This window comes from Cyprinodon variegatus, unplaced genomic scaffold (assembly GCF_000732505.1).
Source record: "Cyprinodon variegatus isolate N-32 unplaced genomic scaffold, C_variegatus-1.0 Scaffold240, whole genome shotgun sequence".
In the NCBI taxonomy this organism is placed as follows: Eukaryota; Metazoa; Chordata; class Actinopteri; order Cyprinodontiformes; family Cyprinodontidae; genus Cyprinodon; species Cyprinodon variegatus.
In genome coordinates, this window is record NW_015150693.1 from 1,061,976 (window position 1) to 1,075,443 (window position 13,468).

At 36.1% G+C, this 13,468-nt stretch overlaps 1 protein-coding gene across 1 annotated transcript in view; it reads left to right on the forward strand.

The window, feature by feature from the left end:
- Positions 1-13,377, forward strand: part of LOC107089133 (sodium/hydrogen exchanger 9-like) — a gene marked incomplete at its 3' end in the record, with an annotated part of 99,264 nt that extends 85,887 nt beyond the window's left edge. Inside the window, exons 13-15 of the mRNA XM_015381725.1 lie at positions 2,108-2,153; positions 2,886-2,941; positions 13,272-13,377. Of these exons, the coding sequence (XP_015237211.1) occupies positions 2,108-2,153; positions 2,886-2,941; positions 13,272-13,377 (208 nt within the window). The remainder of the gene's footprint in view (positions 1-2,107; positions 2,154-2,885; positions 2,942-13,271) is intronic.
- Positions 13,378-13,468: the final 91 nt, after the last annotated feature.

Sequence of the window (13,468 nt, forward strand, 5' to 3'; positions counted from 1 at the left end):
AAAACTACTTTTTACCCCCTTATCATAGAAAACATAGCAAAGCCACTCTTTGCCACTGAGCACAGGAGGAGCAGAAGCAGTAGACGCAGCTGTAAACACTTTACTGGACGTGCCTCAGGAGCATCACCTTAATGTGTACAAGCATCAAAAATTAAGCAGCAGGCGCTTTTTGCTACTCATATCGTAGTGGGAACATAACATTATACTTTCCGATTGTCTGAATTAACCTGTGAAATATAACATTGTAACTAAAAATGATTGCATGTCTTCATTATGAAATTTCCACCTCTAGTCAATCACACATGCTTCCTATAATGAGGACAAAAGTAGTGTTACAACAAAGACAAGAAGTTAGCTGCATTCCACCTCAAGATGCAGGAAATAGCATTTCAGTCTAAATTTCAAAATTTCGCAGAGCAAAGTCTAAAGATGTGAGATACCAAGGTGTACACCCTATGAAATATTCCTAGCTAAAAGCCTGCTGACAACAAATCTAGAATTTGATAGTAAGTGCCTGTTGAATGATACAAATCGACAAACAGAAGTTTTTTTTCTTCTTCTTTTTAAATTGAATGGGGGAACTAAGAATTGAATGTTAGAAAGAATTGTAACTATGAAATGGCTTTGGGCTAATCAATAAATCACTCAAAGTTTGCACCACCTTCTCGTTGCATAGAATTTTTGGGGCATTTGAAAATGTAAATAGCTAGAGGCAGTTAAAAGTCTTTTTTTTTGTGCTAATTTTCAACTAAGACTCCACCTGTAGAAATAACAATTAAATTAGGTTTGCTGTCAACAGATTCTCTCTCCTTAGCTTTGGATCTCTGCAGTTAATCCAGTGGGCCTCTTGGCTGCCTCTTTAATTAATGATCTATAGTTGTTCAATACTCTTTTCTATTATAATATGATGGATTAGATAGTGCTACAAAGCTTCTGATGTTTTTTTTATCAAACAAATTGAAACTTCACTGGTGCTGTATATCTGGCCTGTCTGTTGTGTTCATTGGCCTTTAAGTTACTTTTTGATCCCTTAGGCCTTCAAGAATAGCTGATTTTATACTGAAAAATCATAATTAAATTACAAAACGTGAACTCTATTTACCCTTTAGGGTTGGGTAAAGGGGTTTTGCTTCATTTGATCTAATCAAGATCTATTAGATTAAAAGTGGAAGGTCACAAATGCAATCCACAGGTTTTAGATTTTTTTTTTTATTATTTAATTAGGTATTTGAAACCCATGCTTTCTTTTACCAATACCAATGAAATACGATGAAAACTTTGAAGCAGCAAAATCCTTAAAAAAAAGTTTGACATGTAAATATTTTAAATGGACAGATATTAAAAAAACAAGAGAACATGGAAAGCACCAAATAGTCTGGGATCTGAAAGAAGTGACGCTATAAAATTGCTTAGTGAATATGTACACCTATAAGTAGTCACTCCAAGTTGTTGCTCTGATGAAAACCTCTAGTGCAGTTATTGCAGGGTACTGCTGGTAAAAGCCTCATGTGTCAGCACATTCAAAAGGCTCACAGACATGTGATAAATAGCAGTAGGATATCTCAAAGTGTTCTCAGTAGCACTGATGGGCTCTTAGAGTAAACTACTGACCTGTAGGAGCAAGCATCAGCAGCCATTTATGCTTCAACAGACATTTTACTCCTGCAGTCTGACAAGTTCAGGCCTCAGCACATGGATTAGTGGGACGCTAAACCACTAATAAGTTCTATAGGAGAAAAAAAAAACTCTAAGATTGATCGCAGCCATATTCCTTCAGTAGTTTTGGCTAAGAACACATAAAAATGCACACCCTCTTAGCCAGACACACTTTCTGGTAACATTCTAAGTGAGAAAAATAAGAACACAAAGTGAATGGCAACAATAGCTCTTTCATCGGAAAAAGACATTTCTCAACTCCTAAGAACTAGGGAAGGACTACTTTCTATATGACACAAAAAGAGAGTACACAGTGTTTAAGTAAGCAATAAATGAAAATAAAAATAAAGAAAAGACACAAATAAAGACAGAAGCACTGACCCAAGATTGCCTCCTACTGAATATGTGATTGATTCACCGTTTGATTTTACCTTTTTCTGTCTTGATTCAGAGTGGAAGAGGACACAGATGTCAGTTTGCAGGATGTCTGCTCTGAGGTAAAAGCTGAAAAATTCTCCTTTTTTATGGAGGCATTTAATTTATGCACAATTTATCTGTGCATAAAATGTGTTATTTAATAAAATTTTAGAGGCTCTTGTTATTGCATGTTCTTTATTTGTACTCCATTTTACTTGAAAGAAAAGCAGAGTCAAGATGAAATGCCCTTTTGCCTCTTTTAAAGCAACTAAAGTTACCACATCCTACCTAGCACATCTAAAGTCTAGTTTTGTGGTTTGTACACATCCATGCATGCATGCCCCTCTCACCTCATCACTGGAGCAGCTCTTGAACATGTCTCTTTCATATTTTTCTTTTTTTTTTCTGCAACAATGCTTTTATCTGCATGCTATGAATCAGAGAAGGTTTTTGAATCTTTGTAGCACTGTGCGACCAAAGTGAGCATGCAGCTGGATGACTGCATGGATCCTGCTGGAGGGATGAGACCAAGTTATATTCTGTTTATATGGATGAGTGTAACCTTGCCCAGGGTGGGAGTCCACACAGGAATTGTTCAGGCTTTGGTCTCACTGTAGCTGCTACAGACCTTTAAGGATTGCACAGTTTATGAGTTTATCTGATTGCCCAGAGGTCTCGCTTTTACAAATAGGGGTCACTAAATACGGCCCCACAGGCCATTTAGGTAGTGCAGGTTTTCATCATTTTCCATCAGCCATCCAAAACTTTTAAGAGGCGTCCAAGAGTAATATTATTTCTTTTTTGGTCTACAGGTTGATACTGAGAGAGTAGAGACACCACAGAGCCTATGGCAACGTCTGGACCACCAGTATCCTTTCCTTGCTTTTTTTCCCTCTGAACAACTCATGATTTAATGCCTTCTCTAATTTTGCGTCAAAATTTGACACCATATATTCAACACTAATGTGTTTGACTAAAGATTTAGTTTAGATGTAACTAGCTAGTCGATATTTATACATATATATAAAGAGAATTCATAAGAGGTCTGATGAAATCACATCTTAAAGCCTAAATGCTTCACACTTAAGACTTTCAACCACATAGCTTTAAGTTCCAATGCAAATGATTTGATTGAAAATATCTGTTAACCAGCAGCTTTGAAGTTCATAACCGCAATGTTTTAATATTTCCTTGAACCCAAGCTAGTGCTGCTTTACCTTTACTGAACCTTTTACATTTATTATGAGTTGTGCATAATGTGTGTAGAAGCCATAAAAGGGAAATTAATCTTAAGCAGGATTATTAACTAAATTATTAGCCAAAATGGATGGAACTGATGCTAATGAAACATATGGAGAGGAGAGGGTCAGGCAAATGAAAATATGTTCCAAATAAATACATTGATATCGAGGATTTCTACTAATCTTTAGTTGGGAGGCAAAAACATGGGAAAGTCACCAATTTTTTTATATGTGTAAGACATTCTCTAATGTTTAAGGATCTAATGTACTGTTCTAGTAGGAAATATGAAATCCATTTAGATTTAACTCATTTTTAGAGTCAATTGTTTTAAAGCAAAAGCTGTCTTTTTTTCCTTACATCCAGAAAATACCCTATTTTAAAATTGGTACATCATGATTTTGCTTAGATATTGCGATTAACTAAAGCACTAGAAGTTTTTTTTTTTTTAAAGATCTCTCCTAAGTTTGAGTAGAGTTCAAAGATGGCATGGTAAAAATGAACATTTTTAAAACACAGTAAGAGCCAGCATTCTCAAGGCCATCACATTTATAAGATGTAGAGCTCATTTATCAATATACCTTCAGGACTTTCATGCTGGTGTTAATGTTTCTACAAAGCTTTCATGCAAACTGAGATGCAAAGAAAATAGAGTTTGTCCTTCAGGAACAATAAGATAGAATCTTACATAAGTGAAAAGCAGTAGACATAATTAATTCAACAAGACTTTTTTTTTCTTTCCTAAACATTAAGTGAACATTATGTCAAATTCATGTAGATTTCTTTCTTTTTTTTTTTTTCTTTGCAAAGCATTTGCAGAAGGTATTACACAATTTTCACAATGTTTCTGAAATATCTTCAAATCGGAAAAATCAGAAAATATTCCAGAGTAATTCTGATTCCTGGCAGACAATTAGACAGTACGAACAGTTAGTTCCAATAAACTAGTTTTGACCTTTCAATTGAATTTCATGAAACTACATTAGATTGAAGTTAATTTAATTTGTTTACCTCTTTTATAGCCCCTAACTTGCTTAATGAGGAGGAGATGATTTTACTGTATAGCAGTCATTTCTGTGAAATAAGTGAATATGCAGCAGAGTACATTTAAACGGGAAATGAATGGAGATAACCAAAACGGATGCAGCATCAGACTGTTGGACAGATTTTCTTGATATGCATGACGATATAAGTTTACTTTTTCTAATTCCTATCTTGACTGTTTTTTTCTTTTTGTTTTGTTTTTTTGTGTCTCTCAGTTGTTTTCACACTGAGTTATCCTCTTTAGGTTCATCTTTTTATTTGTGATTATGCCCTTACATTCTGCCAATTTCTGTCTTTCCCACTTTTGTTTCTTTATCTTTTGTCTGCTTGTGATTTTCTTTTTACTTTTTATTTATGTGATTTTCTTTTAACCGCAAAAGTCAAATATATGAAACGGGATGGATGGATGGATGGATGGATGGATGGATGGATGGATGGATGGATGGATGGATGGATGGATGGATGGATGGATGGATGGTGTTTTGGTGCACAGTTTATCTGGGGAAACTAACTAAACGATGTGGTACATTTTTTTTTTTGTCCACAGAGTTTACGGCCTAACAAATGAATCAGATTTTCCATAAAAATTCAACGCCACATTGTTCCCTTTAGCATTCAAACAACTCCATGTTCCTGCCACTAAAATGTTCCCTCACAGTTTCATATTGTCTCACCCACACTTAACACTGATTGGTGTGAAAAAGAGATGCACTTCGCCTGCCAAGTTTCATAGAGGCAAGGGACTTTGAGACTGTAGACATCTAGGCTGATATTAGACATATTCATTGGAAACAGATTCCTAACATTTGTCTACACAAACGGTACCCAGTGGCTATGGTTTTAAAAGCAGACATAATGGGTTAATTTGCACATGTAGGTGAGCACTTTTTTGACGCATTATATTTATGTAAATTAGAAGCTAGGCGAGAAGATTAGAGAAACTGTGAATTGGATGAAAGAGAAGTGCTTCAGAATGACTGTGGGAAAACACAGTGAAGGTGTTTTCAGGTGCAGCAGTAAATCCCTCTGCCACGCAGTCTGAGGGCTTGGCTCTGAGGTGTCCCAACCTCCAGGCTTCCTGTCGCTCCTTGTATTATCCACTGTGTAGGCCTGTGTGTAGCAGTCACTAGGACAAACATTTCACTCTTAGGCGTTCATTTTGTTGGAGATCAAAGCCCCTTTGATGTCTGCTGCTGAACTGGTTTGTACGCTGTATCATTAGAGACTGAAAACAGATGGTTTCTTTTAGAATTGGGCAACTCAGTGGCCACCCATGGTTAAAAAATGTTAACGTCGTGAGTCCCATGAATGAAGACGGCATTACCTTTATTTACAGTAGCACAATTGGAACCAAACATTTAAACTGTATGCATAGACAAACAATCGTGTTTTCCACTGACTTTAAATTAGTTGAAACTAGAGGTCTGCAACCTTTGCAATTAAAAAAGTCGTTATTCCTTAGGTCTGCCTAGTTAAAACTCGTTTCGAGCAATTTAGAATTTCTTGAAAATATCAGAATAGTATAATCTCAGTATAAATATGCTTTGAAAATTCATTACAGTTATTCCATGAAAAAAAAAAAATGAAAAAAAAACTGCTAAATTCTCCAGCAGGGTGGGTCAAATGCTGAGAGTGAATTTCCCCATTGTGGGATGATAAAGGGATTTACATTATATATTGTATTATATCTTTATTTAGAAAGATTAGTCTTTTTTTTTTTCTTCTAGTTTTTACCCTGCTCTGTCAAAAGCTGTTGTGGGAGCACCATGTTGCAGATCTGTAGAACTAAACCTTTCCTATTTCAGGTCTGTTATGAGTATAAAGGATATTTTTAATTTTAACATAATGAGGAAGAGAACTTTACTATCGTCAGAGTCAAATGTCTGCCTACATTTAGAGAGCTGTACATTTAAACTGAAAAAACACATATGATTATGTCATCAATCTTTTGTCTCTCATAAATCTTTTCACAACTTTTTCTTGAATGATATCATGAAAAAACTCTCAATGATTTAAATTTTTCATTTTCATCTGATCTAAAAGATGTACTTTTGTAAAAATAACAATAAAAAAACATTGTGATTTCCAGCCCTTATGTCATTTAGACCGGTTAGCGGCATAACTTTCAAATTTAACACCAAAAAGTATTATAGATGACTCTGAGCCATCTCTAATCTCCTTTTGGGAATCTTAGTATTTTTCATGCAGCTACTGTAAAAAAGGAAAGGTAGATAGAACCAACACTTTATGTCATGAATTTGTATTAGCAATAAGACATGTAGCTTGAAAGTCCAGCTGAATCTCAGAAAATTTAGACAAATCAGCTAAAGGCTAATAGTAGCATCCAATCAGTCCAAACTCTGTATATCAGATGACATAAAGAACTTTTTGTTGATAAAGCAGATTTTCCCAAGAACAGCTAATGATGAATTTAATTACAGCTTGGACAATTAGATGTTAAATAAATTAAAAAAAAAAAAAACCTGAGACAAGTTTAGAAAAGGAGAAAATGGTGAATGTGACATTTTCTCCTAAATTACTTGCACAAATGATTTAAGAACAAATCTGTTCGTACGATCGGTTCTTGCATGAGGCACAAAGAAACACAGAAAAATGTAACAGTTTAGCAACGGTGACTTTTGAAGACCTTGGTATAACTTGTTGGAAAAAGGAAAAAAAAAACTTTCATCAACAATTCAGTGGAAACTGAGGCATATTTTACGAACTTTACGCCTTTGCAGATGATGAAGCAAAATCATTGATTATCACTTTCACAATAATGCTTAAAAAGGCAGTCCTTTGAGCATGGGACTCTTCTACTTTGGAAAAGAGATCCAATCAAGCAACTCTAGGAGCAGCTTGTTAAAAAAAAATACATGCACTGTGTCAGAAGACAGAGGAGATAAAGTCTCTGAACGACTGAGAGTTTAATATGAAAATAAAAAATCTCTACATCTTGACCTCATTGAAATTCTGTTGAAATTTCTCCAAAAGCTGTTTGATAAATGCAACCCCAAAAGTTGTGTTTTACTCCAAGCAGTAATGAGACATGGATAGATTGCAGTCATTTAGTAAAGATTTAGCCAGACAGCTGAAATTAAGCATGTTAGAATGAAGGAGGAGAAACAATTCTTTGTCATCTGTCAGGAAAATGCAATTCTAGGTAGAGCTGTGGAGTGGTGAAACTAAAGCTTCTTTCCTAATGCAAAACATCTTTTGGCAGATGCAGTGTGATGGCTTGGGTCTGAATGGGAATACAGGACTTGACATGATTGGAGGCAATCTTAATGCAGAGAGATATAAAGACAATATTATGGAAGCTAAGGCAACTTACCTCCACCCACTGGGCCGGAGCCAATGCTCGCCCCCTTGGAGGGTTTTTTCAGAGACTTCCCCTTAGATGGGACGACATTTGTTCAGTCCTGACTTCAGTCTTACTGAACAATTCTGGGATCTGCTTGAATGTTTTTTTTCTCCAAAAATGAACAGCTTTATTTTTCTTGCCATGCCCTTATAAAAAGTAATACAGTTCTATTTAAAACATTGCATGTAAATTACTCACAATGCGTATTTTGAACATTTTATACGTTCAGGTTTAGTTCCATGATAGGATGGCCAGACCTGGTGCAGCTCGATTTAAAATGCGGGATTAATAGGGTTGGCCCCACAAGGTTAGAATCAATTGGATGACTATAAATGTAACGCTAGAACTCCAAGCGATGCTCTCTGTTTTTGTAATTTTACAGTCTGTGAAATATGTCAAGTGAAAAATAGCAAATACATCCTCTTTAAGAAGAAATTATACAAAATCTTCCCGTTGTTGAAGTTTTAACGTTAAATAAATCTCACTTTTGATACCACAAAGAGCATCATTAAAACATTGCCCCATTGTGGTCGCCATCTTTCTGTTATGCTAGCAGATAAGCAGAAAGGCTTATCTGCTAGCAGTGACACATCAGAAAGTCATGCAATTGGCCAGAGTCAATTGTGGTTTACCAGACTGGCTCCATGAGGTACCCAAGTATATCACAGGCAGGGCTGCATACTTGTTCTCTGTGCTCATGGCTTGCGATTTATGTGGCTGCAGATTCTCTCTTACTCATGTGTTGACCTGTTTCTGTGTTTGACCTTTTGTCATTTTGAGGGTGGAACCAACCCAGGAAAGTGAAATGCTGCCGAGACAAATATTCAGTCCACTTCCATGTGTTTTAAATAAAACTGCTTGTATTAGTTTTTACTATGTGCTCTTTTGGCAGAATTCTGACTTCGTACATTTCATACTTGTTGGGTGGATGTTTGGAGTAAGGAATAGAGTGGTACTAATTTATGGACTCACAGTGAAGTGACAACTCCATAAAACTTTTTAGGCTAATGAAAAATGTAATGAGTCCCAACGAGACAACAATCCGTCTGCCAGTACCTCTGGATTTGCTTCTAATTTCTTTGTCCAATAAGAAAAGACAGCACCTCCCATCAGGCAAAGATTAGGAGAGCCCCCATAGATTGATTCCCAGCAATATGTAGATAAAGCTGCTCATTTGCTTGCTGCATTGTTTTCCTTTGGACATATTTAAATGTTGGACAGTGAAAGAAATCAGATAACTGTGTTAACATGTACGGGGTAGTCACATTGCTGGAGTGAGATCAAGCAATGGTAATGCATTTTTGGGAATTCAGAAAACCCCTGTAATCAGAGTACAGTCATATTCAATGAGCATGGAAGTGGTCTCATTGGCTGACTAGCAATACATACTGGTTAAACATGGATGCTACCCACCGGAGTGTGTGACCAAGCTAGTGAACAGCATATAAAGGTCAGGTTGGACACAAATTGCTCACACTGCTTCTGATTTAAAAAAATGTTTTAATACTTTTACACATTTACTTGAGTAAAGAGGACAAGTTGATACTTCGACTTTTACCAGAGTGTTTATAAACTGCAGTATCTATACTTCTACTTAAGTAACAAATGTGTGTACTTTTGACACCACTGATAGTTTGCCTGTCTGGATTTTGTTTGCTTCCCAGACATGATTCTTATTCAGTGTCCGGAATTCAGGTTATAAACAAAGAAGGAGGATTGTTTTTCATTTTTTATAGATAAGATCTGGAATATATTACTCAGACCCAACCCAAATATTTTTAAACCCTTTACAGACTTTGTCCCTCTAAGGCTGTCACCAAATGCAGCTGCTTTATACTCCAGTTACCACAGAGAGCTCAGTCAGAAAAAAAAACCCAAAATGCTTTAGCCATAAACTTCTAAACATTTTATAGTGTTTCTACTATGAAACCATGATCAAAACGTTTGTAACATATGTAATAAATAAAAAATAGAAAGTGTTCTAAAAGGGCATTAGCCAAACCATCAGAGAAGATGTTTATAGGCTGTAAAACAACTGAAGCTCTTGTCCAGCCAGTTTAGAAAGCATATTGTTAAAATGGCCCAAAGTCCACAATCTCATTAAATGCAGGATCTTTGGCAATCCCATTCTAACTGAAACTGAGTTAGTTCTAACAGAAAAATCATTTTTATGAGGGAAAAAAATTATATTTTTTCTCCTTTCTGCTCAACAGTTAGTCACCACTTTGAGTCAGAATTTTTGTCTTTATTTAGAAATAACCCAGTTAATACATTTAGTTTATCGTAGATTATTTGTGGAACAGCTTATATCAACATTAACATGAATTGGTTTTATGAAACAGTTTAAGAAAACGAAAAGATAATAGTTTTGAAAATGGTGAGAGGTGACATATGGGATGGGAGGAGGGGGAGAGACATGGTTGTAACAGCAGCTAGCCGTCTACCAGCACAGAACCTCTCAGCACCATTATACGTAAACATAATATGACACCGCCATGAAACGGAGAGCAGCTCCCGCAATAAAACAACCATCCGCTGGGCGGTATTATTGTAGTGTGATACAGGAGTACACCATGTAGGCTTTTCTCCTCCCTGTACCCTCTTTGTTTTCTTTCTGTTCTTTATTTTCAAACACTTATAAAGAATCCTGTTAGCAAACACAAAGAAGCTCATAATCCCAGCCCTTTTCTCATCACTGATAACCTTAACAGAGGTTTATCAGAGGTCAAAGCCAGATTAGATCATTTCCTTCTTACATTTGTATTTGCTTCTGTTCTAAGTCAGGGCATTGTGCACTTTTACTTCCCCCATTATCCATCACACACGCAAAGGTAGATCTGCTGCGTTTATTCAGTTAGGATGAGATGGGCGAAGCGTGATTTTTGTCTCTCTTTCAAAAGAAACAGCCAGAACAAAGCCTTAACTCTTATTGGAAAGTAGCTAATAATTAGAACTGTTAGTCCTTTTACAGCTAAAGGCTAATGAGTGTGCTGTCATATTTAAGGAGTTGTAATAAAGGGGATCCTGGATCAAGTGTTTAATGGAATATGCTGTCACTAACTGCCCTGATTAGAGAGGTTTTAGAGTCTTATCGCAGGGTGTAATTTTTATTATGCATTAGCCTGAAGCATGTTGATTTCCTTCCTCAACATAATAGATCATTTCTGTCTGCAGTCATTCTCTTCGCTGGTCTGTGAGGTGACTCTCTGCACTGCTTCATAGCCATTCTTCAACAGTAATTGTGACCTGTTTTTCTTTTCGTTTTTTTTTGCTTCACTCAAAGTATATAATAATTTGATTTCCTGCAACAAAATTAAATTTATGTTTTTTCTACATCTGAATTTATAGAAGTTATTGCATCTGTGTGAAATTAAATATTTCAAACCCTTGGAGTTCTAAATGAAACATAACAAAAGAACCTGGTGCTGGAATGACTAATTTTAAGCTCTATTCCTTGTCAGAAGGGCCACCGGCTCTTAATGACTTCATAAAAGAAATGGCCTCCTCCGTGTAGCTGCAAAGATGTTCATCTTTTTAGCATAACAGTAAAATGTGCTGTTTCTATTTTAAACCAAGAGGTTATGACAAGATTGTAGTTTAAAGCCAAAGTAGACAGAGCGCACAGTGTGTTCTAAATGAAGTTCAGAGTATTTTATTAGCTGCTTTACCAGCAAGCTTTAGCCCACAGTTCTGAAGTGGAAGGAAGGGTCTCCTTTCTTTGCATTAGCTTGTTTATTGGTCTTTGAGCGATAGGTCGGTCCATAACATGTCGAAGACACTTATAGAATACAACCATGCATGCATTCATACCTAAAGATGTCTTGAATTAATAAATGATCCTATTTTTGAACTATGGAAGGAAGCAGGACTAGCTGGAGGAAACCCATCATTAATGGGAGAAGATGCAGAAAGAGCTTGTGCCTTTCAATCCAGCTGAGCAATTGTTTATTTTTATTATTAATTTTATTATTATTTTATGTTTGGATTTTACATTTTTAGTTACCCGCCCCTCCTCTGCAAAGTTTTACTCTCATCTGTCCAGAGAACATTATCCTTGATCTTTTTCTGCTCTCACTTTTGCATAAAATGTGTTTGTTTGTTGGACAAACAAACGTGAGCTCATTGTTGACTGTTCTGAGTTTCATCATTATGTTGAGGATAACTGAATGTATGATTTGTAACTTTTAACGCTATTTTAATCCCCTTTGCAGAACCACCAGTGATTAAAACCATGCAGTTCACTCTCACCTTACCCACCAGGAAAACACCAAGTACTGTATTTATCTGAGGTAGAAAAACCTTTCCTTTTGAATACTAACAATTGTTACTTATTTGCACCTAATATGTTTCTCTTCTTTTAGATTTAAACTGGTTTACAGACAATAAATATGGGTTTATTTTGCAGAAAAAACATCGAAAGCTATTGCCTATTCATATTTGATACATTTCTTTGATATTAGATATAACTGTCTCCAAATATATTAAAAGGATTTTGTAGGGTGCCCTTATATATAACCTGACTTAGTTTCCTTTTTAAATGTTTGCAAAGAATCCACTTATTAAAAGCCTATAGCTGCACCGCAGAGTTAAACTCCTCAAAATAAAAAGAAGCTTATAACAGCTGTCATATGCTGACAGTTGATTCCTAGACTGATGGAGGAAAAATCGCATTGCCAGTTGAATTTATTGGAAAAACACCAAGTCGGCCTATTTTACAGCAGGTAATATATGTGCGTAAATCCATGAGTTTAGGGACCTTGGCCTCATGGAAGGTGAGCATTTGGAGTTTCTTACAGGTTTTCTTTTCGTACTGCCCTGTACATAATTCCAACAATCTTCTCTTAAATTCTGACAAGCTAACCTGTTCCAGGAAAAACATCCCCTCGGCATGATGCAGCCACCTCTGTGTTTCACATAGGGGATTGCTCGTTCCAGATTTTGGGTACATTAAGTTTTGGTCTCACTTCACCAAAGCATCCTCTTCTTCACATGTTCTGTTTTCCTGTTATGGTTTGTTGCAAATCTTAACCACATAACATATTTTTCAGATCCTTTTTTCATGACACTAATGGAGGTACCTCCTAAAATCTTAGTATGATACAGTGAAGATTTGGGTTGTAATGAGGTTGTTTTGAGGTGCAAAGCTTGTTTTAAATGAATGGTACATTAATAATGACATGAGGAGTGCATTCTATCAAATGGTGTCACATGTTCAGAATAAAAGCTACTGTACTTTTTTTATTTGGGCTCTGCATTCCTAAATTGTTGCTCATAAATAATTGAATCTTTCCTTCTTATTTGAAGATAGTGAACTGAGATCCGATGTTCTTCATTGAAATCCACAGCTAAAATGGAAACCCTCCTCCTACTTAACATTGTTTACAAATGATCTGTCAGATCACTGACATTAATCTGTGTAAACCAGCTGACATCATTTTGCTGATTCCTAAAAGCTTTTTGAGCTGTTACTCTTTTATAATACGTCTCACTATATATATAAGCATTTGTATCTGTAATAATGGCCTTGCTTAATGCCTTAATGAGGATACAGATATCTAAAGCCCCTGCTAACACACTGTGGCCCCCCGCTGACGGACACGCTGCCGCAGTGGTGTGGTAGATTTACTGGAGTCTTCTGTTGCCACCGTAAGCAGAAGGTAAGACTCCTCTTTTGCCATTTAATTGGAAATATTTTTTTGTTAGAATAGATGGAACCTATGGAGTCATTTTTAATCTAACCCATTTTTT